Genomic DNA, 27996 nt, shown 5'->3' with positions numbered 1-27996 from the left:
CCTGAAGCCTGAATTTGATGGCAGGGCCCTCGATCTCTGCGGGTAAGAGCAACAATAGAGTGCATGAACAAATCATATTACTTTGATCTATGAAATTAAATGACGACAATATCAAGCAAATACCTCATTCAATATATTTCTTATTTTTGTGACTTTGTTCTTTCTCAATAGTAAGCCCACCATCTCTGAGGCCTGTTAATTGCTCTTGGTGGCCCTCTAGTGGTTGCAAGGCCTTAAGCAGATTTGAAAATGAGTTGCATGCTTCGTTTGGAGCCTGTCGACGCTCCTAAAATTCCAAACGGATGGACGGGAGTTCCTCCATCAATCTCAGCAAAGAGACTCAAGTACCGAAGTCATTTTCTGTCCATTTCCCCCCAGAAGACTCGTGGGGCATTACCAAACACTGACGGGAGATTGACTCACTGTAGTGTTATGATAATGACCCTATTAGCATTTCTACATCCTCCAATGGGATGCCGTTTCATTTCCCGGCCGACACAAACGTCTTTCACACGTAGAGAAACACACACGTGCGTGCACTTAGACGCACGCGCCCATCCACAAGAGTGAAAACATGTTCCCGCTTTCACAACCCTGGCCAAGGCTCACGCGTTGGCTCAATGCGTTTTCCTGACAGAATTGCAGCCACATGAATGCCTGCAACTCTTTATTCTGCACAACCTTTAATTCCATTCTATGGCCGACACTGCTCTGGAATCATGGCTCGGCTGGGTGGTGGAACATTAAGCAGGCACTGGACTCGATCAAAGCCTGGACTGCAGCATTCAGGCTCAATCGTCTGAATTTGTTTTGTTTTGTTTTTTTTTTGTTTTTTTAGAGAATGGCGTCTGTGGAGATGTATTTTGTAGTTTGAATCCATCCGACTATATTTTTAATAGTTGTTCGCTTAACTTTGCATTGCTGATAAAGAGACGCAAACGACAAGCGATCAAATAAAGTCAAACTACTCGCTTGTTCTGGAGAGGGCTGGTTTACCTCGAAGAAAAAAAAAATAGTTTGAGAGGTAGTGTTGTCATTATTGTGTTGAACGTTTGTCTGCTGGCAGATTGCAAAGTGAGGCCAAGTCCCATATTGCTTTGCGTGCCATTTTATGTCATCTGGGGGCCAACGATCTACACTGAAGTGAGTGAGGGGCACGAGCGTCATTTAGTCCGACCATACCCTTGTCTAATAGAAAAAAGTCCTTTGCTGCCCTCTTGTGGCAATAACAGACCCTTGTAAGAGGCTTGTGGATTTCCACTGTGGTTGGGGCCTTTGTTTTTTTATTTTTTAGGTTCCACTGTGTCTATTTTATCTGTTAACATGGCCGCTCTTTGTCATTTTCTCATAAGCGTGGACAAAAGGAAATTTTTCCACTGAGTTGGCAGCAAATACGAGACAGACTTGTTGTTCCTCTCCCCGTCTCCCATCGACTCTGTCTTTACAGGCGCTCGCACCCAAAAGGGGAACTTGTCGACACGCTCTGTGAAGCTTATCACGGGCCTTGCGTAGCAGACGGAAGCAGGAAAAAAGTGGAAGACTTTCATCGTTGCTTTGTTCACCATTTCTTGACTTCAAGCCACACGTCTTCACAATCTTTCCATCCAGATTTACAGACAACAGGCCGAATCCTGCTCTCAGGTGGAACCAACCAAAAAAAAAAAAAAAAAAAAAAAGGATTTTTGGTGCCAGACATTGCTTTTGGTCAAAACAAGCATATTGAGCAATAATTCCCAGACCCAAATCTTGAGACTTTTTCCGACGGTATGTCTGGAAGAAAACCCTTCCAGCAAAAGTGTTGTTCCTAGTTAATGAGATGTGACATTGTGTGTTTGCCCACTGAGGTTGAGGTTTGTGGGAGTTGTGGAAATCATATCACCCCCCCCCCGCCCCCCCCCCCACACACACACACACACTAATCACAGTCGTGAAAAACGGGCATCATCATATGAGATTGTTTGATTGACGCTTGGCCGTGGACTCAACTTTACGCAATTCGGGTGGCCGCGGTGCTGGGATGAATAAATCAAGTGCGCATTTTGGCTTTGGCGTTCAGGTGGCCGCGCAAATGAGCGCGGGTAAAATACACACAGGTAGGTTTGTTTGGCTTTCTCACTTCAGTGGCTGGAAAGAGTTTATGGCAGGACTGCGGGCCAAGTCGTAACAGGGGTCAATACTTGAGTTTGAAACGTATACGGTCTGTCTTTTCATCATGTTCCGACGTATTTCGCAAGCCATATGTTTATTTTTATTTTTTCGCTTTGGATACAGGGTCGAACGTATCCGTCTGGAGATGGGTCAGCGGGTTAGGAATTGGAAAGAGCTCTTTCGGGACCATTTGAAATGCTCCAGACTTTGTTTTTGTTAAAGTCTGAGCCTGATTTACACTCATAAGAAGCCGTTTGTTAAAACAAGAAAATCACGTCAGAAGAGTTATTCCCGTGTTAGAATCATTGAAAGAAAGGCTTTTTATTTCGGCAGCGGATGAGTGTCAGAGGGACATTTGTGTTATACGCTGAAACGTCACGGCTGCCGGGCCTTTAGGAAGATGAAAGTAAACGTTATATCAAGGGACAAATTCAGATCCGGTCAAAACTTGATCGATCTATTTCTTCCATTGGCTTTGCGGCTTAACCACAGTCATCAGGGATCTGGTCCTGACTTTTCAATCTTAAGCAGTCCGATAGAAAGAGAGAGAGGTGTAGCAGTTGGGGGTGTTTTTCAAAGTTTCGATCACACTGCAGGTCAAAACAAATCAAATGTTGTACCTGTGTCTGATTTTTTCGAACTTCCGCTATCGGAACAGTTCAGACCACAGATGAATGAAATGCATCAATTAGTCAGGGTAGAAATAAGTACAACTCAAGGTCAGAGAACAGCCCGGGGGGGGTTAAAAGTGGATGTCCTCCAAGCGACGCTGACACGACTGCGACTGGGTGGCAGCCCGTCGAATGCCGGGAAGAGGGGGCGGGAGGGGGTCCCTCGAGGTTCCGGGCAGTCATGCCGCAAACCTGCCGCTCATAAAACGGAGAAAGATGAAAGACAAAGTTTTCAAAGTCGACGTCCAAGCGACTCATATGAATCTTTGGCGCTGTCTGAAGCTCATTGAGCTTCCATGAGTCAAACACAGCCAACGAAAGTCAAACTTCAAATGAGTATGATGGAGACAAACGGCTCCGAGTCCCGGTCGGTCTGGCACACAAGCGGCGAACTGGAGCTGGAAGCAAGTAAAAATCCAAGCAAAAGTCAAGTAAAGGAATCGGGCGTCCTCCGAAACGATTGAAACGATAGACATTGGTGGCTTGTAGTGGGTAACTCCAAGCTCCCACCACCCCTGGTTTGTGATGTGCCAACGCTCCGCCCTCTAAACCAACGAACACAGTTTGTCCACTTCTGCCCAGATAAACATCACAAGTTCAACTTGACTCCGTTCCAAGGAATGAATACAAGGCAATTCATTCTTTCAAGTGAGCCAGGACAAGTTGTGCGGTATTTCTTCTGAAAATACAGATTTGTCAGAACCTATTAAGCGGCGGTTTCTGCAATTTTGAAGTGTGGCCCCCACGTTAAAACGAGTCGCCGAACAACTTTGACAACTGAAGAAAAGCCGCCATTTTAGCCGTAGACCTTGCGATATCCCATGATTGTTCAGTGCAGGGTGTTAGTTGTCCGGGACTGTGTTTGAAAGGCCTTGGCTTACAAACTAAACCCTTTCTGTGCAGACTGAGCCTGTTGAGCAACATGTTTGATTGCGCAACCTTCCTTGGCATTAGGCGGTGTGTAACACTACCAGTTCTTTATTTTTTTTTGTTTGTTTGCAGCTTTTCTTTCAATCATTTCCTGTAATCAGCAGAAAAGCTGTGAAACAATAAGATGGAGAGGAAAAAAAAAATGACGGACTGCGTTATACACCGAGAATATTTATCGCTGCGAATTAGACGCTATCACGGATGGTTGTGACCGACTGACGGGAGTCAGAGATGAAACGTAGCGTCTTTGCTAGTCGGATGGAATCTTTGTGCCTATGTGCAGAATCTACTTGGAAGAATAGACGGTGTAAGATGATCTTTTGAGCTTAGTTGCATGGAATTGTCTCAGTGAACTTGGGCGAGACCAGATCTCGTGGGAACGATGTCGGCAGACGGCTTAAATGATGAGTTGCAGAATTAGAGGAGGCAAATCGTCATAATAAACAAAACAAGACCCTCCATTTGATGCGAAATTTTCAAACCATTTCTGGACCGGTGGGCTTGTAGTCAACGATGACACGCTTTCACGTGGCTAGCAGATGGCGGCGCACGCTCGCTTTCCAATTCGGCTCACTCTCCTGCCCTGCTGCATTGCCTCATTGCCAATTTGAAGCGGGGAAGCGGTCATTTCCGAACCGTGGGCTCAGGTTGGATCCCCAGTCTGGACCGGGCCTGGAGGCCGACAACGCCTGAGCTGGACCGCTCCCAAAAGGAGGTCGAATGCACACAAACGCGAGGTCTTCCCGACATGTGGTGACAGTGCGACGGAGAGATTGGAAATATCTGCGTGAGGTTTGGAGAGGATTCAACTGGGGCGGAAAGTCGGAAAATGTCTTAAGGACGACGCTGGGGGTGTCTTGGGAGACAGAGGAAGGAAGAAGTTCAAGATTCAAGGAAGGCGGCCGAAGAGTGAAAAGGGGAGAAAATAAACTCGGTGGGAGGAGCGTTCAATTTGTCGAGAACCATGTGGCGCCTTTGATCGGGCCCGACCACTTGAGCGGTAGACAACAGAAACATGCACGGACCGTCTGTTTGCTCCCAGACACACAACTGCTTTGCTTTCTACTTTGCCATGGATTCTGCTCTTGGAATTCTTTGTTAACCGCTCTGAGAACACCCGGCCCGTTTTGCAATAAGCTCAGTTAATGCCTCAAAGCTTGCAGCAATCAGCTCAACTTTTGTTGTCATTCATTTCTGGCCCGAAGCGAAACCTGGCGAGCTTTGAAGAGCTCAAAGAAAACATTTGAGTCAACACGCCTGAATTTATGTTGTGCGGTTTATCCGACAACATTGTTTTCCTCCATCGGTTTTTGCAAAAACGAGATCCAGTCATTGTCCTCCAGTCACTGTCTTCCATCACCCGGATATTGTGATTGGAAAGAAGAAGAGGAGGAGGAAGAGGGATATAACATGTCTGTTCCATCCTCGGTAAAAAGGATGTGACCCAAATGCTGGGACAGATGAAAGGCTGCCGGTTCCAGCCTCATGCTAGACGCTGAGTCGAGTTTTCTTGTCACATTGATTGAAATGAAAAAATGAATCATACCCACCCTAGAATGAAGTCCAGATTAGTTCTAGAATAGTTCAACTCTGGAAACTGGTGCTTTTCAAATGCATTTGCCATAAATCGTTCCTGGAGCTGACAACAGCAAACAATTTTCTTTACTCGATGTGTCTGCTGTCCGTGCTTTTTCCACCTTATCAGACCCCAAGAGCTCAATCAATCGAGAGCTCAACTGCAGTTGGCTTGACCCCTCGTTATTGATGTCATTTTTCCAATGTGCCATTATCCGCCAAAAAAGTAGCAAGCCTATTTTGACCAAATAAGGAGTCGAAAGTGCATGCATCTATTTTCAAACGTTGTCAGGAAAAAAATACTCAAAGGCAGTCAAACCTCGTTAAACGTACCTCGAGGGACATCACGAATCTGGACGTCATACCGGTACTTTTTTGTAACCGTTTCCAATAAAATGGCCGCCAACTGCGATGTATACTACAGTATGAATATTTACTGATGTAAAATCATGACCGTGTATGACGGTGTAAACATGCCAATTACAAATACGTGAATATGAAGCAAAAAAAAAAAGCAAACGTCACACGCCATTGGCAACGGCCAGTGCCGCCGATGTCCGGGAGACTCCCTCTCCAATGTGAGAGACAATTTCAGCCTTCAGACAGCGAGATTTGCTTCCGTTTACCCGATGTGCTTTCTGAGCATGTGCTCAGGACCGCGCCGTGCCTCCGTGAGTTACGGCAGGAAGTACAGCAATGTACCGAGTCGATCAGTAGCGTTGCAAAGAACGGAGAGGAATCCCGCGCTGTGCATTTTGTTCATAAGCAAAGTCTCGGCGGGCAGTTAGCTTCCCACGGTCCATTGTCACAAAGTCCTTTTCACGATTTTTGTGGTCGTGAAAATAAAGCTGACGTTGTTAAGGTGTTCATTGTAAGCAAAATCGGCAAATGGAAAATGAACGACGTGAAATATGGAAAAATCTATTTAAGCGCAGTCATTATTTGAGTTGAAATTGCGTAGGATCACGTTGCACTTCAGTGGTAGTCCGAGTTTCAATACCGCCATGTTTTCGGAGTTTACGCATTGGTGAACTCCTCCAAAAGGGATACAATGATGCCATCTGGTGGCCAGAGCTTTAATTGTATTTTTTTTGTTGGTTTGCTTACTTTCCCGGCCGGCCTAATGATCAAACCATAGTTAGCAAAGACTTTTCTCCTACTGGTGGTTCTCAATGTTCCCTTGCACAATTCCGCTCCTCCCAAATGTTTTTTCTCTCTCTTTTTTTAATCTAAAAGGCGCCTCTCCGGTAGCAGTGATAACAAGAGGTCATGGAAGTCTCAAAGCGGCTATTGCTCATCATTTTACTTGCGGGCGGTCCAACTGCTTCTGATGGGAAGGCTTGAAATTGCTTCAAGTTCCAATTGGAGAAAGTCCATCACGATATTTTTCTGTGTATCATTCAGGATGAATGTCGGAAAATGAAGGGCTGGATAGCCGCGCCTTCATCATTCGATCCGTCGATGCATTTTTCTCTAGGAGTGGACGCTGCTGTCCTCGCAAAACTGCATGAGTAGTGACCATATGCAGACACCTCAGACAAGCAGACAAAATAATGGAAGGGGATATTTTCGGGGCCGAATCATCTGCTCGGCAGAACAAGAAAACAGCTCACAAGAAAATCAGAATTGGCAAGATCCTCACGTCAAGCCAGATGGTAGGCCTTTGTCTCCTCTATCAGTCTAGACTTGATTACACATCTGTGTTTATGTGATAAGCTAATTGTAGCAGTTAGCTTATGCATTTGAGAGGGCAGTTCTGTTGTTCCCATAGTGCGGACGCAGGCGAGCGAAAGAGGAGTGCGACCCATGTGGGAGTCGTGGTGAACATCAAGAGCTTTGGGGTAGGGTGGGGAGCTTTGTGTGGCTCGGCGAAAGATATTTGGCACGCTCGACGGAAACCTGGGCTGGAACCGCCGCACATTTGCACATAAACACTTGCACGTTGACAAATATGCACACAAGTCGGGAGCGGACAACAGCGCCCATCGTTGAAAGAGCAAAAGTGCTTTTTAGTCATCATAATAGAAACCGCAGACATCGCTGCGCATTCTCCAAGGGGAGACACGGGGGCAGGTCAGGTAAGGCGAGGCGGGGGCCCGCGTATGTCGTTGTAGTAAGAGACTTGCTTGAAATGATGTGTTTATTCATCTCGTTCTTTTTCTTTTGCGAGGGAGGATGGTTGCAGTCTGGGGAAGGGATTTACTGCGAAAAGAATGATACAAATCCGTAGCAGTATCTTCTTGCCAATTGTCTTTTGCAGTAGCTCGCTAGGAAAATACTTCGGTTCGGCCGTCAGTCCAGGTCTTCCGATGGACCACAACAATTGAACGAGGTACTGCTTAATGCAGTGGTGTCGCTTGTCCTTGAGAGAGGCGTGTATCTTCTCACGTGCATATGCATGCTAGCTTGCTGTGTATGGAGATCTCATATGTAGCATTTAAAAACATCATATTCATTTCATGTTTTATTTATTTATTTTTTGCTTCTACATGCGAGCGACAACGGCAACACACTCGGCGACGCCGACAGCGTGACGAACGCGTTCACAACAACGCCGGGGCGAGTTTATCCGTCAGCCTCAAATCCTCACCCAAGCCCAACAACCACTTATGCCTCCTTGCATTCCCGCAACTGTTATGCCGGCATTTGGGTCTATTTGTACTGCTCTCCGCTGAGGGCCTGCGAAAAAAAACAACACAATTCTCATAGCGCGCAGGCCCGGCTTTGTGTTAACAGAGCTGTGTGAGCGCAAATGCGGAGCCGGGTGTCTGAGACGTCGGTAAAACCTCAGCATCTTTCCGACGTGACTCTTCGAGATTCTTCAGCGTGATATCCGGCCTTCCATCCGCCTCTGGAGCTTGCGTAACGATCTTGTATCGACTTGGAGACAATACGCTGCAGATATGTAACCCATGTTGCGAGCCCAATGAATTATAATACATGAAATGGATTTCCCCTTTTCAGATCTGTGATGCAAATATATGCGCGCACATGCCCGTCAGTACATATCCAGCCGCGCACTCAATCAGACAAAACCCTTTCCTAGGTTTTACAGCCCATTTAAAACTCATGAGCTCTAATTGACCGGGCCCTCACAATTTGTGGTTGCCGTGTATCCATCTCCAACAGACCCAACATGGAGCAACAACTCCTTCGCCAAAAGCTTCCTCGATCGAGTGCATGCCTTCTGCCCCCTACGTTATTTTTTTGCGCGAGGAATTTGTTCATCCCCTTTCGCCGAAGTCGACCTGCAGGCTGCCCAAACATAGAGAGATTCCAGACTGGAGCTTCCATGTCTTGGTTATGACACCACACCATCCGTTGGTGGACACGTTGTCTCCCCGAGAATCCAAATTTAGCCGTGATTTTGCGCTCTCGGCGGAAATGTATTACATAATGGACTGCGCAGTAGCTTTTTGTTGCCTTTCAATCCTCTTGCCCGTCATTTTGTCTCGATCTTGGGACTGTCGTTCGGTTGTACGGCTGTCCGTTTCTGTATGTGCCCTGTTTTCGGCTGGGGTCACCTCGTCGTGTTTTGATCAAGTTATCGCACGCTGGCATTGTTCAACTGGAAAGTTACTGTCACAAGCTCTCCATCTGGTAGCAGTTTGAATCCCACATCAAGTTTCATCAGGAGTAATGCAGAAACCTGCCGGAGGCTTAAAAAAACAACTCGCAGCTGAGAAGAGCGCTTACGTTTTTTTGCTGCTCCTGTGACAATAAACACACGCTGACTCATGCACGTACTCGCACGGGTCCGTCCATGCGCGGTGTTTAACATTGGCATGACATAACGTGAGGTGGCAGATGAACCTCGGCGACATACGGGATGTGGCTCCGGCGCTTTTGACGCAGGGGTTGCTTCGATCCGATGAAAAGTATTTTGGTGGACGTTCGCAGGTTCATACCTAAATCAGTCCGTGTAGTTTGGCCAAGGCCGAGGATTTCCATTGAACAGCAGGTTGGAGGAACAAGATGATTGCTCTAGCAGAGGCTCAAACGTCAACGTCATCTCCCTCCTCAGTGTGGACATGCCGAAGTTTCATCCAGGAAAAGCTGTTTACTCTGCCGTGCGCGCGTGTGCTCACCCCAGTTACTGATTATCGAGCGTTGACGGAGAATTCAATGATGATTTGTTTTTGGAAGCCTCTAACTGAACCGAAGTTGCTTTTGAAGAAGAATACTCTTCATAATTGAAGCCGACTCCAATCGAAAGCTTGAGATAAGAGTGACCTGATCTCGATTAAAGGCTTGCGAGCTCCAAGCGGAGCAGGAGAAACTTCCCCGTGCTTTTATCGCCAGTCGACTCGATGCTGGTCATGGTCTTCTGACTGGACTCCCTCACAAGAGCATCAAACAGCTGCAGCTCATTCAAAAACACTCTGCTCGGCAGCACAGAGAACATAATACGCCGATCCTCAACATGTTACACGAGTTCCCGGTCAGCCGCGTAGGATAGATTTAAAAATAATGCTACTGGTCTATCCATCACCGAATGGCATCGGTTGCAAATACGTGGAAGAAATGCTCATGGAATTGAGCTCTGAGGTAACACTGCGGTCAATTCGTGGAGCCCAGAGTTCAAAGTCAACATGGTGCATCAGCATTCTGCTGTGATGCTGCACGTGGATGGGCTGAGCTGCTGTGGTGGGAGTCTCCATGTATACTCCAGAACTGCCATACGCTGCCGTAAAAACCACAGTACAAAAATTGTTGTTTTGGCAAGAGTTCGGAGGGGGAGAAGTTGAAATGGATACATTCATTTTCATGGTTCGAGATGATTGGAGATACGCGTTTTGGCATGCAAGCATGCTAACAGTACGAATCGAACTCATATCTCAGGGCACCATCGCAATTGCCCAACGAGCTCCCCATTCGTGGTCAGGGATTGACTACGCAAACCAAATATTTGTTCACCGTGTCTAGAAATGCAACAGATTTTTCCAATTTTTTTCTTGTTCTGCTTCTGAAATTCTTGATGAATCCGCTGAACACTTCTCATAAAAGGGAATTGGAATGCTTCCCCACTTGGAGTGGCATCTGTGCAATAAACACAAAGACCGGTGAGTCATTCTCCATCGCGTCATCTGGATTAACTTCTTAAACTCAGCCAAGGAGGAAGTGAGTGTCCTTCCCAATCTTATAAAAATTAATATTTACTACCCTATCCGCAAAGATCCTCGTAAAAATCCCCTTATTTTGTGTTTGTGGTCAAGAGTGCGCACGGGCAACGAAGAGTGACAGGGCTAGCAAACACACTCCCCGGGAGTGACCACTCCAACGGCTTGACGGGTAGCGCTGCGATCTCGGCTGAGTGGGGCACCGTTTGAGTGACAGGTGCTAAGCGGATGGGCAGGTGGCCGCAGAGAGGTGTGAAGCGGGAGCAAAGGCGGCAGGTTCAAAGGGAAGCTTATCCGTTGCTTGTTTTTACAGTGCTTGAGGGTCACATTCCTCCCAGGCGCAGACCTTTAAATCCATCCCGGGATGTTTGAGCATGAGCTGTAAATGGATAACAGAAGATTGAGGTGAATATGTTTCGCATCAAACGCCGGGCGGAGCGCCTGCCAAGTTGCGTTGGATGATGAACGTGTCAACGTGCACGAGAGGAAACAAACGCCTTGGCTTTGTTTCGCAGCTGCCTTCGGTCACCGCAGCCGAGGAGGCTGCGCGCCGAGAGGTGAATAACTCCCGGGATCAGCCTTCCGCTTCGTGCTGGAGGGAGCGAACTCTTCTCTTCACCCCTGACTTTAATCTTTTGCCTCTCTTTGATATGAACGACAGAGTTGCTAATGTGGGAAGAAAGTGGCCGAGATGTCGAAAAAGTGCAAGGGTGCATATAGGAGACAAATGGAGGTGTTTGCTGGAAGACGTGAAAATCGGGGGTATAGAGAGAGACCGTATTAAGAAAAAAAAAACGTTTTTATATCATTTTAGCCCTCCTACGTGCTTTCAACCCTCAGTCTAATGCCCTTGAACTTTTTAAAGGACCCTTCTAAAAGTACTTCCTTTTCCAAATTTGTATCGAAGCAGAACGTGCAACAATATTCCCGTCGGAATAGTTGCCATTTCAAACGCGACATTTTGCTAAGCCCTGTCAATTAAGACACCAGAGCTTGACGAGTTGCTCCGCATTTCCGCCCGCGTTCAGCAATGTGCGACTTCGCTTCGAGTACAGCATGCGGCGTGAGTTGAGTTCTTCTCGGAATATTTTTCCCACCAATCTTTTCGTCGTGTTCAGCTGCCAAGTCGTTTTCTTGCCGTGTTCCCTTTGGTGTGGTGATTATCTAGGTGAGGGCCGATCAATCTGCGCTAATTCCAGACACTCAAGAACGCCCCCACCCGCCCGCTCAACCCCGGAGGCTGCCAGGTCAGAAGTCAATATATGCACTCAGCCCCATCGTTTGCCTCCAAATTACATTCCAGCATTGATGGTTTGATTAAGGCGTTTGAATAAAGATCTCATTTATCCCCTGCTTTCCCCCCCCTTCCCAGTGTCTGCCGTTCAATGCGCGTAACGAGCAGGTTATTAGCGTGTCTGGCCTTGGAGAAGTTGAACGTGCATTTTTTTTTCTTTCATCGGCTCTTGGCGGCGCTGCAAGAGTTCCACGAGGCAGGTAAACAAGTGGAGCGAGTTCATTGAAAGCAGCACAATTATGGGTGTTTTGTTGTCATGAAACTCCTTTTCCTCCCCCCCGCCCCCCCGGCTTTCACAGATGAATTGCATTGAAATATGACATTCTGGCAAGAAAACCAGACACTTCTGCAGCTCATTATGTCCTCATTGTTTCGAGGTTACACTTGTCAACTTCTGCAGCCCGTTTGTCCCGATCGTTTCGGGTTTACGGCTGTCGCATATGTGCACATCTTTGCGCTTGCAGTAAAATATTGAGAGCAATTTTTCAAAATATGCACCGAGAAGCCATTGATGGAGTTTCTCGATTTTTTTTTTGATCTCCAACGCACCTCAGAGCAAGTGAAACATCCCGTTGTGTGTCTCCCGATGGCTCTGCGTGGCAAAAAGTCAAGTGACATAGCAAGATCTGTTTTGAATAGAAGTGCAAGGCGATAAATCACACAGCAGGGAGCGATCAACCCGGTCGCCATTTGCGTCAAGCGAGTTGAAGGATGCTGACGGTGGTGGGGAGGTGGGGGGGATGCTTCCTCCTCTGCGTTGTGCAGAGTTAGTTATCGCTTCTGGCAAACTAAAAACTCTGTGTCTTATAGCCAGAACACAACCGTGTGCACCCAGCGGTGAATGGACAATAAATAAATGCCAAACTGGGCGCTCAATTTGTACTCACGTTTCAAATGTTTTAATAGTATGACATGGCAGAGTGACAGGGGGAGCAAACATGATCAAAGCAACAAATGTAGACAGACAAAAACAGCACTGAGAGTCATGCATTCTTTATCCTCTGCACAGAATGACATAGTGCTGTAGTGACGGTTCGAGAGAAGAGTTGAGACGTCGGAACGAGCCGTATGTCTGTCTTTCTTACACTGCCCCCAGGTGGCCAAGGCCGGCATGCCAGAGGGTGCAGCAAAATGTCCGTTTAATTTATGCAGCGTGACAAAACCGTTTAATTCTCTTTAATTCTATTTGATTATATCATGATTACATGCTTGTGGTATTGGGGGAAAAAAATTGCACTTCAAGAAAGATCTTCTCAAAATGTACTTTGCGTGAAAGTTGAGCAAAAATTGTCCTGCAAGTTTTTTTTTTTTTTTTTTTAAATAAACAACAAATAGTTGAAGAACTGCAAATGAACTTCAACACGAGTGAGCTGTTCTTAGGCCGCGAGCACATTTTGAGAGTCGACGGGCCCAACAATTTAAGCAATTACGTTCTGCTCAAAGTACGCCGCCTACTGAGCTTGCCTTTCTCTACTTGCTATTGATGCATTTCCAATGGCAAAAGCAAGTACGGTACTCCAGGGTGATGTTTCCCATGCGGTCAGTAGATTTGTCATCATTGCCGCAGGAGTTACAGTCAAAGTCCCACTTGGGTCATAACAAACCGTGATTTCACTTTTTCATTGTCTAATACTTGCTGTTTGATCTTTTTTTTTTTTTTTTTTTTAATTTACTCTCTTCCAGCAGCGAGACTCTATTACTCACAGAAGCGTGTTTTTAGAACCCAGCCGATGATTTTGGAAGGTGTGAGGCCAGTGCTGGTAAAGTATTCTTCTCCAGCTGGCACTCTTAGCCAACAGCTAATAAAAGACTTAGGCTGACCCTGATGGGAGGTGCGAGCCTCTATGAGCCCCTCCGTCCAAAGGGACTGTGCACCACATCCTGAGGTTTTAATATGCATCTGTGTGTGAGGGAGGAAAAAAAAAAAAACCCAACAATTGGGTAGGGGCCCTTTGTGGGTTCTTTTCTCCCGGGGACTAAAACATTCAGCTGTGGTCGGCAGCCTTTCAACTAAGTGATCAATCAAGAGAAGGCCAATCAACAGCTAATGGAGCTCAACTGGGATGTAGCTCAGTGAATTTCCATTCTAAACGCTGTGCTTTGGAAGTGATTTCAGCAAGTTTCTTTTCGACCTCAAGAACAAAGCATGATAATAAGGATTCAAGGGGCGAAGAGAAATTTGGACCTTCGCCGTGAGATGAATGCGCTGCATGCGCCAGGATTCAGCTCCGTGAGGTGCGGCGCTCATGGGTCAACTAATGTGCTCAGCCTAACTTTGGCCGGTTAGTTAACCGATTGAGAGGGGTATCGAAATGTTTTCTTCCATGAACTTGTCCATGTACGGTCAAATCTCGGTTTTCCCATGATCTGTTTCTGCTTCATCTGAAGCATTTCTGAAGTTGTGTGTAAAGGGGTCAACAGATGGCAAGGCATATTCCACAATGCAAGCTTTTATTAACGAATCAAGGAATTCACCCTCCCAGTCTACTCAGGCGAAAAATCAACATCACACACCTTGTCAAAAATCTGATTTTCAAAATAAAAGCACACAGCATAATAACACAGTTCGCCACCTATTCACTCTTTCACAATTGCACTCAATAAACAAGCGCAAAATAGTCTGAATGTGACTGCTAAAAAAAAAATGTCATCATCACCCATTTCATTCATCACGTATATTTACTTCACACTTTTTCAATGTCAGCCCGAAGTCATTCTCTGTAAAATGTTCATTTTTGTTCATATTCAGTGATGTGTGGAACGAATTAACTGGGATTTACATCATTTCCCATGGGAAACGTTGCTTTGGATTTTGTACCAGTGGGTTTGAGTCGCACTTTCTGGAGCGGATTAATCACCAAAAATGAGTTTCTACTGTACTTTGAGTGGCAGCAGTGCAATAAGATTTGTGCAGGAGCTCACCCTATATCCATTTTGGCTCGCCTCCTACCGCGGCCCTGCATCGTCAACAAGAGCTCACAGGCTCATTTCCCGGTCGCAGCTTTTAGAAAAGCCCACTGCACATTTAGTCGATTCTTTTCACTCAAGACCATCTTGTGTGACTTTGACGAAAGCTCCAAGTATCAGCTTCTCCAGGCCCTTCGGTTCTGCTCATATAAAAATATCCTAATCGTTCCTCAAATAGAGGCAGGAATCCTTTCATGCTTGCGTGTATGTCGTGTCCTTTGCGTCCTCCGTTTTTATTTTCCCTCGGGCTCACCGTCAGCGGCGAATTTGAGCGGTAGAGTGCTGCAGATTGAAGATAGTCGGGTTTCAGTTTTGAGGTCAGAGCATCTGTGGGCAGCTTTCATACAGTACAGGAGTTGCGTTTTCGAACTTGGCTGCTCGTGGATATTAGTCAAGAATAGCTTTGCAACTGCTGCCCAGCGTATGATTTACAAATGATTGGTGAGATGACACAGCATATCCAAATATGAATGTACCCCCCCCACCAACCCCCACCCCACCTGCAACATTTCTTTGACAAATCACTCTAAAGTTCAGTAGGCTGAGCCTCAGATCCTCCAGGGGGAGCCAAGATTTCTGGCACCCTTACTAAACCCTAATCTCTCTTCTACCTCTCTCTTCTTTCCATTTCAGGCAAAAAGAAATGTTTTTTTCCCCCCCTTCTTTTTTTTGCTGACAACTCATTTTTTTTTGTTAGCTTGGCACAGGTACGCATTTGTTGGACTGCTTCAGATGCCAGAGGATGAAGCAAGGCAATCGGTGGCATCTGAAGTGGGTGGACACTGCGATCGGCAGCTGAAGCGGCCCCTTTTCTCCTCGCTTTGCTTTCTCGTCCGTGACTCTGCATTCGCTTTGCGGTTTTATGACTTCGACCCGCCGCGCCTCCGTGTTATTGCTTCATTCATCGACAACCATTGCTCGATGTTACTTTCCGTCTCAGTTATCACCACTCTTTTGGTTAACCAACACAGGCCATATTGTCAATGGCTTGTGCTAGCTTCGTGTTGCATGTGGCGTCAAATTGTCCAGTCCTTTGATAGAACCAGACCACAATGAGGACTTTCCTCCGGGGACCTGTCCTTGGCTACTTGCAGCTTCATCCTTTTTCCACTTCTGTGTAATTTTCCAGGATTAATTGAAGCCCTCGGATCACTTCTCACCTTCAGCGTATTGATTCAAGTCAAGGTTCTACAGAGATCCAAGACGACAGGCACCCGCAGTTGAGGTTGATAAACAACTGCCAGCAGTTAACCATACCCAACCACGCCACCGAGTCTCACGGCATGCGATGAAGTACTATCCACATTTCCTATCTCAATTAGGTACTCGCCGATTGCAGGGGGGGGGCTGGGAAACCAATCCTCTGTTATTCCCCGTTTTTTGCGCTCTGGCAAAGTCTGTCTGGTATAAAAGGAGTGCTTTGGTGCCATCTGGTGGCATCTTGGTGCCGAGGAGCTATGTTGAAGTGACGGAAGGAACTTCTATTAGACAGGCCAGGTTTTTTTGTCGTATAAAAGTAGTGCTTGAGTGTCATCTTGTGAATTCGTGGAGGATTGCTGTATTGAAATAATAATGTGAGTATAGTGTTGCAGTTTGACTGTTTGCGCCTGCTTGGTTCACTAAACTGCATATATCTCACCCCATTTTATAAATAGCGCATCTGCTTTTGCACTTGAGTGAGCGCGCGGGGTATTGAAAATGTTCCTCTGAATGATGTCATTGAAGAGAGCAAAAACCCTCTACCTGACCCCCATCTGTTTTTTGCACACATTCTATCCAGTCCCTGTCCTCACACGTTCTTCCCCACCTCCTGTTTGCTCTTGAATTGCGTTGCTTCCCTCTCTTTATGCACTCCGTCAGCGTCCACTCAACTCTCGGTAACCTGCAGGGATGTTCGCAATCCCAAATGTTGCCCCCAAAAGTACAATTCCCTGAGCTGATGAAGCTGCTTTCCTCACTCCGCTTTCAATTTCATGAGGTGTGCCGTCTTTTCCCTTTAGCGTTGAGACAATGGAAAGAGCTAAAGGACTCACGCATGTACAAAATGGCCTTTTGTGTTAAAATTTTGACACCGTCGTCAAGGTACCTCTGAGCTGTATCAAGACAGTCACCTCTTTCAGGGTGTAATTCACTGCCGTGACCGGACGTTAGCTTTCGATGTGAATGAGCATTGAGCACTGTTGTGGGGCAAATTGTCACCGTTGTGTTAAATAGAAAACCTTTCTCTGCTGGCATAGACAAAACTTCATGAAAGTGCCACTCATTCAAACCTGTTCTTCGAATGGCGCTCCGTGCGTCACTCAAAAGCAAACAGCCGAATGCAGTGAAAAGGGCATGTCAGCGGTTGCCTCGGAGTATTTTGTCTTAATCCAGCGCTCATGTTCAAATTCCCCGTCGGCTGATGGCGATACCTTCCTCGTGTTTGTGTGTAGGCGCTTTGGTTTTTCCTCTACAAACTGTAAAACCCATTATTATGCATCTGTCTAGACTTCAGCGTTCTGAGTGGGCTTGTTTTTATTTTTCTCCTCTGGTGCTGAAAAGTTCCCGGCACGAGAATGTTACGTTCAACGAGGATGGTTGCGGTTGACTAGCGGCTAAGCCAGTCATGGCTGTGTGTGTGTGTGTAATCGTGGTTGATTAGGGTGAAGGTCATTGCTCTCGGCAGCCTGTGAGATGCAATTGAGTCGCCGCGAGACGTGATTTGTGAAGCGCCGAGCCTGGAAGCGAAGAGCGTCTTCCACTCGAGGCGCCTCTCAAATGCTCACCGCAAAAACGGCAGCTTCTCTCCCCACCGTGACACCGAATCCTCACTCTCGGTGTAGCGTTCATCTCCCCGTGGGTGTGCGGTTGAGGAAATAGCGGGATCGTCTGGATGCACGCTCACCGCTATTGGGGACTGAAGGTCGAGGAGCTTCACCTTTGGCGCTGCTGAGCTAATCAGCGAGTCGACGGTGGTTTGCTCGCGGTGTCTGTGTCTACTGTCTGTCCTATGCTGACCGCTTGGCATGCCGCTTGGGCTTGGCCTGAAGGCGCGCTAGCTACTCTGCTATGGAAAGCAGTTGGAACGTGTATTCAGTATCCTTGTTACCCAGCTTCAGATGCATTGGATTCATACGCTAAGTCACGAGTACATTGCCTAAGTTACTAATGTTCAAAGCAGCTCACGCGACACTTATCGGTGCTCGTACTTTAAAACGTACTCACACCACTTCCGTTAGACTACTTTGCGGACTGACGCTAACTTCAAGACAAACAACAGTCATCGAGGTTTTCCCAAGGAACACTGGATGTGTTGTTTAGTGCAGAGGAAGTGTAATGTAGTTACGGGGATATTGATTCGAGGGGTCTGTTCAGTTTTTTGCTGCGTTTGGTAGAAAATGATTGTGACTTGGTGACAAACTCAGTCACAAAGGTAGGTAGTCAATGCTTTATGTAATGCAATGGCCCACCGGGAATTGGCTAGGATGGGGCGATTAGTCGCTCCGGGCCTGGTAGCTTGCCATGGGCCCAGTCAGCACGATGCGGGGGGACAGTGTGAAGGCTGGCGCACTGCATGAGACTGATTCACCCTCAAAACCAGACAAATTCCCCAAGGCAAGAAAAATGCTATAAAAATGTGTCTACAATTCTATTTTGACAAATGCACGCCAGACACCTGGTAACTGTTTTAAAATGTGGAAAAAATGCACACTATATCTCCTTTAAATATGTTGGATATGCAAATGTGTCTCGAATTCTTGATCCTTGGGGTATTTTGACAAACGCACGCCAGACACCTGGGAACTGTTTTAAATTGTGGAAAAAAATGCACACGATATCTTTTTTAAGTATGTCGGATATTCAGGGCTCGCTCAGCCTGCCGAAAAGAGGTGTTTCCACTCCTAACGCTGGCTATTCATGTCTGACTTTGAGTGGCTTTAATTCACCTCCAACCGCCGGAGCGTTGGGATTTGCTTTCAGTGGGCTTATGTTTAAAAAAAAAAAAAAAAAAATAGGAAGTCAGCAACCTTAAGTGCTCTCAGCTAGATTGTGTTCTCATGCATACTGAGCGTGTTTGTTTGATTATGTGCGTGTTTTCTTTTGTTTTGTTTTTTTCTTCTCGAGACTGTTCTGAGTCTCGCTCCAAAAGGCTCACGCTGCGAGCCAGCGAGGATTCTGTGACACTGTCGAGCACGTCTGGGGAGCGTTTTCAACCAAAACACTTCGCAGACTGCCGAGGCCTGTGCGCCACCCGCTTGTGTCTGTTACCTATTCAGGCTTCTGTTTTTAATGCGAGTCCCTGTGGTTGTTTGGAAAGCTCTGCTGAAATGGAGTGTACCTGGGGTCCCTTGATGAATCACATTTGCACCAAAACCAGACATATTCGTGTGCCAGCCAGCCTGAAAGTCGGCCAATACATTTTTACCTGATTAGTTTCACAATCACTATATTTCGATTGGTGTTTAGTCACTCACGGAGGCTGCAGACGTGTGACTTAAGTATTGAAAAAATGTTCAGTGACCTCGGCAAAGGCTGCGAGACGAGAAGTGGAGCGTCGAGCTCGTGTGGTTGCTTAACAACGACGGCACCAAGCGCCGAGCTATGAAACAAATCTGATCTCTGCATAGATGTGGCAACGAAAACACCTCCAAAAAGTGGAGTCAAGTCTATTGAGAATCAAGTCTTGGCTTCTTCTTCTTAGTCAAATCACGGCTTGACCAAATGTATGTGGATACAAAAAAAAATCTGTGTGTCCTTGTTGCTCATGTGGTTTAAGCGCTCATAGTCCTGTTTGTTTAGTAACTCTTATCCCTCGTACACTTCTGAAGGTCGCTTAATCCGTCCGTTCCGAGGTTGTGAGGTACTGCGTTCAGTTTTTCCACCTCGGCTGTTTTCTTTGGCGCTCGGACGATTCAAGCTTCATGTAAGCATCGCATGCTCGTGGGCCGAGGCCGCACATCATCTGTCAAAAAGTCTGACAGAAACACTTCTGCATAACGGCGAACGGCGTGGAAATGGATGCAATTCTCACACGTCGTTTGGCAAGTTTCAACCATTCCGGCACACCCAACGAGTTGCACTCTCAAGGCTCCGCGAGCTAGCTTCCGCTGGTTTCCTCTTGGCACCGTTGCGAAAAAATTTGCCGCTGGGCGGTGTGGTCATTTCTTCCCGATGTCAATTAAAGTCAACGAATCTGTCGGTTGCGCGACCACCACCCCGCCAAGAACACGCCACATTTAAGATGCGGGTAGCGGCAGAAGGATGGACTTTTTTTGCTTGCTACAGTGTATGATTGCAACTCGTGCCTGAACATGTATCTGCCACACACGTAAGCCTCACAGGCTGCATTATTCTATCCTGATCATCGGAGCAAAACTTTGGCGACCCGTGACTAGCGAAATATGCCTGCAGAGCAGTCTGCGTACATTTGTACATTATATACAGTACATTTCTTAACCGACTTCTTTAATATGACTTTAAATGGAACTTTGTGCCTCATTGATTTTATTGTCTTCTCTCTTCCGATTTTCTTTTCAGTTCTTTGTGTGACATCGGATGCCTGGCGTGCCGTCCACCATGTTGTCGGCCCGTATTTGTGTGCTCCTCATGCTAGGGGGGCATGTCCTAGCCGGAGGCTACGCCCCCATGCCTCACATGAAGTACATGCAACCCATGATGAAAGGACCTGTCGGCCCTCCTTTCAGAGAGGGCAAGGGACATTATGTTGGTGAGTAGTGCCTTGGCGTTCATCGTCACGATAAACTGTCGACCATCTCTGTTGGACAAAAGGTCCCATAAACAATGGTTAGTAAATAATAAAAAAAAAATAATAATAATAATATTATTATTTTTTTTTTATTTTATTTTTTTTTGCAGCATTTGACATCATGGGTTACTTTATGCAGCATCCTTTTAGCATACCCCCCTCCCCCAAAAGTCCATCATTGAGTTGGCAGGTCTGATGGCACCTTGTTCATAGAGCTGACCTGAGATCGCCATCCGGATGCTGTTTCTGTGTTGTTTATCTCATTCATGAGCTCTGGGATGGAGCGGCGTATGAGAAGGAGCGGGGAAATACAATTTAGTTTCTGTCAGGTCAGTTGTTAAGTTGTGCTTGTGATTTGTTAGCATCGGCAAAATCATTGTTACAGGGCCATAAAAATGAGTTTCAGACTTCCCTTTATTTCAGCCACTTATTTTTTTTCTCCCCCAAAGGAGAAATATTGGTTTTACAATATGCATAAAATATATGATCATCTAAAACGATGGAAAAATGTGACTGCAGGCACTTTATCAAAGGATCTTCCATGTGGAAAGCCTCCAAATAAGTTTTGGAGGAGTGAAACTATTGCTTTGCTTTTACTGCCACTTAATGGTTGGAAATCCACACCACATCACCGAATGACTGAGTCAAATCGTCTCTGTATAAAAAGTTACTGGACCTAGAAACAACAGTAAGGATCAGACTTTTTTTTTTTTTTTAATTGTATGAGACCTTTTACATTTTCATTTGAGGTTTAAATTCGGTGGATGGGAGAGATGACTGGCTTGAGCAAAAGTGTGGAATGATTTGAGGGTGCTGCAAAAATCATATTTTCACCTAATCTTAAAAGTTGCATGTTCAAGTAACTGCCAGTCGATGAAATGACAGTCACCCGTCATGTGAAAAATGCATTTGTGGCATTAATGCCATATTTCATGGGCAAAATTGTGCAAGTACATCCTTCCTTTGGCAGTGCACTCACACCACCATGGTTAACTGTAAAGAGAGAAATGCAATGGTGGAATTGGCTTGACAGTATATGCAAAAAAAGTAGTAAGCATTTAAGAAAGAATACAGAGTGATGATTCCAAGCTCCTGTTGAGAGAAACAGAAATGAATCCAGGACGTGCTTTGCTTGGCTTTAATAACAGTAATGTGGCCTTCATCGTGTGATTCAAGACACCACATCTATTTCCCTAAATTTTGCCCATGAAATGATCCACACCCCTACAAAGTGGAGCTTGGACGTAAATATTACTAATTTGGTTTGCTAAGAATCAATAACGACATGAATGATGACTTTGATACCATCCGATTCCAGTATTGACATAAACACTTTTTTTTTTCTTTTAGACAGGCCACCCATGGTAGATGTCAAAGGGGAGCCAGGGCCCCAAGGCAAACCCGGACCAAGAGGACCCCCTGGTCCTCCAGGAATCCCAGGAAAACCTGGGCTTGGGAACCCCGGCCTCAATGGTCAGCCAGGTCCTCAAGGGCCTCCCGGCTTTCCAGGGATTGGTAAACCAGGACTCCCGGGACTACCAGGAAAGATCGGACCGAAGGGGATGCCGGGACTTACTGGCGAGGTTGGTCCTCGTGGTGAACCGGGTCTCAGGGGTCAACCGGGGCAGCCGGGACTGCCAGGACCAGCTGGCCTTTCTTTGAATGGGAAACCTGGGCTTCCGGGTGTTAGGGGCCCGCCTGGTAGTCGGGGAGAACCAGGATTAAAAGGTATTTCTGGCCCTCCAGGTGAGCGCGGGGTTAAGGGTGAGAATGGAAATGGGACACCAGGACCCCCTGGCGTTAGGGGTCCCCCGGGGTTAAAAGGCAGCGCAGGGCCACCTGGTCTTCCAGGCATTGGCAAACCTGGACCAAAGGGTTTGCCTGGACTGACGGGTTCTAAAGGTGATCAGGGACCTCCAGGAGATCAAGGGGAACCAGGAGAGGCTGGGCTTCCTGGTCTTCAAGGTCAACCAGGTCCTATTGGCATTGGGAAGCCTGGAATTGATGGAGTGCCGGGAGCACCAGGTCATGTAGGCCAAAAAGGTGAGCAAGGGCTGAGGGGTTCCCCAGGATTTCCAGGTACTCCAGGCTATGGAAAACCTGGTCTAAGTGGACCAAAAGGAGAAAAGGGCCACACTGGTTTAACTGGTCAACCCGGAGACAAAGGAGAGCAAGGTATGGTGGGCCCAATTGGTGAACCAGGTCTTGATGGAAAACCAGGACCTCCTGGACTTCACGGGCCCATGGGTCTCCCGGGAAAGCATGGCATGCCAGGACTCAAAGGAGAACTCGGGCCCCAAGGACCTCCGGGGCTGCCTGGCCTCAGAGGTGACCAAGGTCCAAGTGGAAACACAGGAAAACCAGGAATACCTGGGGATAAAGGCCTACCTGGGCCAAATGGAGCAATTGGAAAACCCGGGCCCAAAGGTGAAGCAGGTCATATTGGTCTGCCAGGTAATCCTGGGCTGACAGGTCTTCAGGGACCTAAAGGTGAGGCTGGATTCATGGGAACACCAGGTCCCAGAGGTCAGTCAGGTATCCCTGGCCTTCAGGGGCCTATGGGTCCCATGGGACCACAGGGGGCACCTGGCTTGAAGGGTGAGTCTGGACCACCTGGGCTCCCAGGACTGGGTAAAGTGGGCGAGAAAGGACCCATCGGTCCCCAAGGTCCTCCGGGGAAACCAGGCCAGGCCGGACTTAACGGTAACCCTGGCCCACCCGGCCCCCCGGGTCCCCCAGGTCTTCCGGGAAATGGCCAGACTGTTGTGGCGGGTCCAACAGATTCCCAGCTGGAAGGGGGTGAAGTGCCAGGAGACCGGAAGGGGCCGGCTTATAGTCAAGTTCCACTCTCTGCCTCGTTAGCACCGGCCTTCACAGCCATCCTCTCCAAGCCTTTTCCTCCTTCCGGTATGCCAATAATATTTGACAGGACTCTGTACAACGGGCAAAATGCCTACAATCCCTCCACTGGCATCTTCACTGCTCCCCTATCGGGCGTCTACTACTTTGCGTACCACGTGCACGTGAAGGGAACCAGCTTGTGGGTGGCTTTGTACAAGAACAATGTACCGGCTACTTACACCTACGACGAATACAAGAAAGGCTACATGGACCAGGCGTCCGGCAGTGCCGTGCTCGAGCTGAAAGAAGGCGACCAGGTCTGGGTTCAGATGCCCTCGGATCAGGCAAACGGTCTCTATTCCACCGAGTACATCCACTCCTCATTCTCGGGATTCCTGCTCTGCCCCACATAACCTTTCCCCTGACTCCATCAGTTCCTTTTATGAGCTCCTCGGAGCAGACCGAAACCTAAAATACTTGCAGCAATACCGATTTCCAAAACAATAACATTATCAGTTCAGTTAGTCATTTTTCTCATTTTGGTCTGTTTTACAGACAAGGAAAAAAAAAAGTATAAATCACAAGGCAGAGGAAGGAATTTTATTCAGTGTTGTTTTGTTTTGTTGTCATTCCAATGTGTTTTGGAGTTGTATTTTTCTGTTAATTATTGTTGTCGTTTTTTTTAGGATTTTTGTCTTTGTTGTGTGTTTGAGTCAGACTGTTGGGTGCCTTAATTGGTAATGTGCAAGCAGACCGTTCTGTGCCAGTGCACAGTTTGGCCACGTGCCGACATCATCAGGACCGAAATCAGATGACGTTTTAGACAATCCTGGCCAGATTAGCATCAATCTGACATACAGCTCAAGACAAACAATTGTAAATATTAAAGAAACGTGAAACCCCACGTTCACTTGTGCTTCATCACTTTAGTCCCGTTCTCTCATGAAAATCACAGAATGATTTTAAGAGTTCAGAAGTCGTTGGTTGCGATCTTTCTCATTTTTGGAGCTGACCTTTTCTTTTTTTTTGTCTTTCTTATGACTATTTATTTTATTGAACCATCCCAAAAAAGGCAATCTAGATATATAGCTAACAGAAATAGGACTTCATATACCAAGGCTATATTAACTGACGGTGACGTGATGCATGTTTACATAATTCTTCATTTGGTGCCAGAGAAAGAAGAGCTGCGGAATTTATAGATTTGAGTAAAGGGGTTTTATTGTCCCCAAGCCGCCGCTTCCGAAATCGTGAGTTTAGCAACACGCGGTGACAAGGACAAGATGTTTTCGAACAAACAGTCGAGCGAGACGGAAATGCAAATCGCTCCTTATTGCCTCTGTGAATAAGTAAAGGAAGTGATTGAGAGGCCCGCAGATTGTGAAACACAAGTTGTGTAACATTTAACAAACCCCTGGCAGATTTCTTTGTCAGAGCTGTCCACGTTCTCGTTTCCGGCGATCGAAGCCTTTGAACTGCACGTTGTGTGTGCATGTCCAACCTGCCTGCCTCGGAGTGTGTCTATGGATTTACTGTATGTGGGCGTCTGCGTGTCACTTTGTCCCACTGGCATTCAGGTCATGAACGCTTTGGCAAAGGTAATAAATAAACTGGAGTGAAGTTACAAAATCCAGATCAAACTCGCAGCTCTGTCAATGTTCCATCGGAACACTGACTTGTTTGTCCTCTCGCTTAGAATGAAAGTCCCATGGAGATTAATGGTGCAAAGTAAGGGAACGGAAGCGCAAATAAAAGGCGACCGAGAACTCAACTGACATGCCAGGATAAACATAAAGTTGTTTTCAAAATCACACTAACACTGAATATGATGTCAAAATGACTTGTGTGCAATAATTCTGTGTCAACACCAAAACACCCATTTGAGTAGTGTCGTGCAGAAGAACGTTGGAAGTGATGGAAGACAAGGAAGAACCATTACAAGAATGTTACAAGATAATTACACAGCCCAAAAATGATCGGCGTGCTGAATTTAGGGCTACCTTGATACAAGAATGTCAAAACAGCGGTGCCTTGAGATACGAGTGAGACGGATTGGGAAATTTGGGAGATTTTAGATTATTTGCTTTGACTTGCGAAGGCAAAGTTGTCATACGGGCGCTCTAAATTCAAATGACTTCACAAACGTTTGGCAGACAATGAACAACTCTTCACAAAAGCTTCAAGCTGCTTAATGCCACTTCCGGTTGAAGTTTACTGTCATAATCAAGATTAAATTAAGACAACAGCATTTGCCTTAGGAATGTCCCTGCTAGCTTGATGCTAACACATCATGGAAAACGCCTTAGACGGCCTTCACGAATAGCAGCCATCAGCGTAGCGTTTTAACCATTTTTAACACAAAGAGTGGAGCAACGCGCGTAGACAGACATTTTGTCCAAAAAATACCCAAAGGCGTATATCTGGAACGGATTATTTGCACTTCCATTCATTTCAATGGGAAAAGATGATTGGTCACGGAACAAACTAAACTCTGATCCCAAGGCACTACTGTATACTGAAGCCAAATATTGAGCTTTGCGACCACAACTAATATATACTCCCACTGACTGACAACAGACATTTAGGATAAGACCTAATCAGTATTTTACGATTGTGTAATGGAAAAAAAAATGCACTTGGAGCTGTCCACTTTGTCTGCATAACACAAACGGTCATTATTGTAACGTGAGTCTACAAGGCAGTTCAAGGCTCGTTATGTACTGTATGTTGGCTTATTTTGGTAGCCGTCTATTTTTGGACATATGAAATGGTGATGTGAATTACATGTGGTTATTATACTCTGTCCTTGTGTTTTATAGACGATGTCACTTGCTTGCAGAGTTTGCCCTGAGTGCAAATCATTTGACAAGTGTCAGTAAGCGCCATTTTATCACACATTGCTTTAAAATGTTTTGCTTTATACGTTAAAAAAAAAAAAAACATAAAAAAAATGTGCTTCGGTTTTTGAAGGGATCTTTGTGTTAGTTGCCTCTAATAAGTATACGGCCATTCCCATTTGCACATGAAATTAATGAAGATATTTATACATTTATGATAATTTAATAGGGATGCCAAAACCGACCACCGAAGCCAAGAACGTACAAATGGTATTTAACAGCATTGATGAGTCAATAGCATTTACGTCATTTAGTTAGCACCCTAGTGTTATGTTTGTCGAAGATTATTTGTGGAGATTTTATTTGTGTCATGTACGATGTATCTACTTATCAGAATTGTTTTTTTTTCCGCACACAAGGCTATTGCGTTACTTTTTGCGCAGTAAAATGTGAGTATAAAATGCACTCGTTTTGATTTGTAATTGTTTTTTTCCCCCTGCTTATCAAAAATCTACAAGTACTTGATTGTATTGATACTATATCAATAAAGGCCTTCTTCTATGTGTCAAACTTACGTTTTCTGTTTGTTTTCTTAGTGTAGGAACCTTATACAGTTGCTGGAATATGTCTGTTGAAAGTTTAGTCGACTATAATGAAATGAAAACTGATGCGACCAATCAATGATGTAATTGAATGCCACAGATCAATTTCATGCAGGCATATTTTGACCGACCGACAAGCCAAACAAATAAAAACAAATGATTAAACACAACTGACCCTTAGACCGAATGTACTTAGTGTACTTTGTCTTTTTGGTGAAATTTCTGGGTGAAATGAAACCTTTACATGTCAACTCAATTTGACCTCTGTGAACCTTTGAATGGACACGTTCAACTGATCTATGATTCAGCATTTCCTGCGCAATTTGCTGTCGTCGTAGAAGGAGCTGAAAAGAAAAAAATCACAACAGTTTGAACTGTGTTGCAGCCGTCTGGGATGTTGCGGTTGCAGTTCCAGAAATTCCCACTAGAGAGCGACATAGCATTTACAATCCGTTTTGTGTTGGAACTCCGCTTCTGCTTTACGAAAGTTGTATGGAGGAGAAACAACCGAGATCATGCAAAAGGGAGTCCAGGTCGTTTCTTGGAATGCATGTTCATCATAGGCGACGTCACGCCTATGGGTTGAAACTGCAAACAGTTGGACAAAGGAAACGTTTTATCATAACATTGAATCAGCGGGATTTCAGCTCCGCATTATTTAAGAAATATAACTTTCTTGTTTGATTCTCGTTTTAACTATTTTGTAGTTACGATTAGATTCGCGCGCTGTACCTGGAAAGTCACCTCAGTCGTGTGTAAATGAGCACTATTTTCAGGGGGCGCCGGGCCGTTTTTAGCATTGTATGTACGTGGGCTGTCGTCCGATGACGCAAAACAAACCACAAGCACGAAGATAATGTGAGCTTTCTGGAACTGTCATCATGGACCCGGATTCTTTTTACGTCGCACTGACGTCAGATTTCTCGTGCTACGTTGGTGGTCTTCGTAAACGCGGGCATCCGAAACAGAAAATGCGCGAAAACGGCTCGACTTGGCTTTACACAAGCACCCTTGTACTTTTATAAACAGCATTATACAAAAGCATACGTGTTTGAAGAATTTATTGTGTTGTTCGGATTGTCCGGGATATTTTATTGTTTCACATTCCACACACACGCGTATTATTTACTCAGAAATTTAACGCTTCGTGAAGAATCAAACCAAATATATATGTATAAGACAGACTTGCAACTATAAGGTCTAAAGAGGCATTTCACAAAGGAAAATAATTGGAGAAGTGATTGGATTTCTCTCGCCGGTTCCCG

At 45.9% G+C, this 27996-nt stretch overlaps 1 protein-coding gene and 1 long non-coding RNA gene across 5 annotated transcripts in view; one reads left to right on the top strand and one right to left on the bottom strand.

The window, feature by feature from the left end:
* The window catches only part of col8a2 (collagen, type VIII, alpha 2), a 62981-nt gene extending 36737 nt beyond the window's left edge, over positions 1-26244 (top strand). For 2 of the 4 annotated variants that reach the window (XM_019867771.1, XM_019867770.1), the window contains 2 exons: positions 20223-20412; positions 21802-26244. In XM_019867771.1, the coding sequence (XP_019723330.1) occupies positions 20241-20412; positions 21802-23705 (2076 nt within the window). In that variant the 5' untranslated portion in view covers positions 20223-20240 and the 3' untranslated portion in view covers positions 23706-26244. Of the gene's footprint in view, positions 1-6749; positions 6980-17112; positions 17134-20222; positions 20413-21801 lie in introns of those variants that run through there. The other 2 variants (XM_019867772.1, XM_019867773.1) reach the window with 2 other exon arrangements.
* A 293-nt stretch (positions 26245-26537) lies between these two features.
* On the bottom strand, positions 26538-27943 carry LOC109514660 (uncharacterized). Its single transcript, XR_002168026.1, has 2 exons — positions 27464-27943; positions 26538-27306 (listed from the first exon to the last, which is right to left on the bottom strand). It is a non-coding gene; the product is annotated as an uncharacterized LOC109514660 (long non-coding RNA).
* Positions 27944-27996: the final 53 nt, after the last annotated feature.

The sequence above is a fragment of the Hippocampus comes genome, unplaced genomic scaffold (genome assembly GCF_001891065.2).
Source record: "Hippocampus comes isolate QL1 unplaced genomic scaffold, H_comes_QL1_v1.1 scaffold207, whole genome shotgun sequence".
Lineage (NCBI taxonomy): Eukaryota > Metazoa > Chordata > Actinopteri > Syngnathiformes > Syngnathidae > Hippocampus > Hippocampus comes.
Note: the sequence above shows the minus strand (reverse complement) of the source record. Positions and strands in the feature narration are given on the sequence as shown.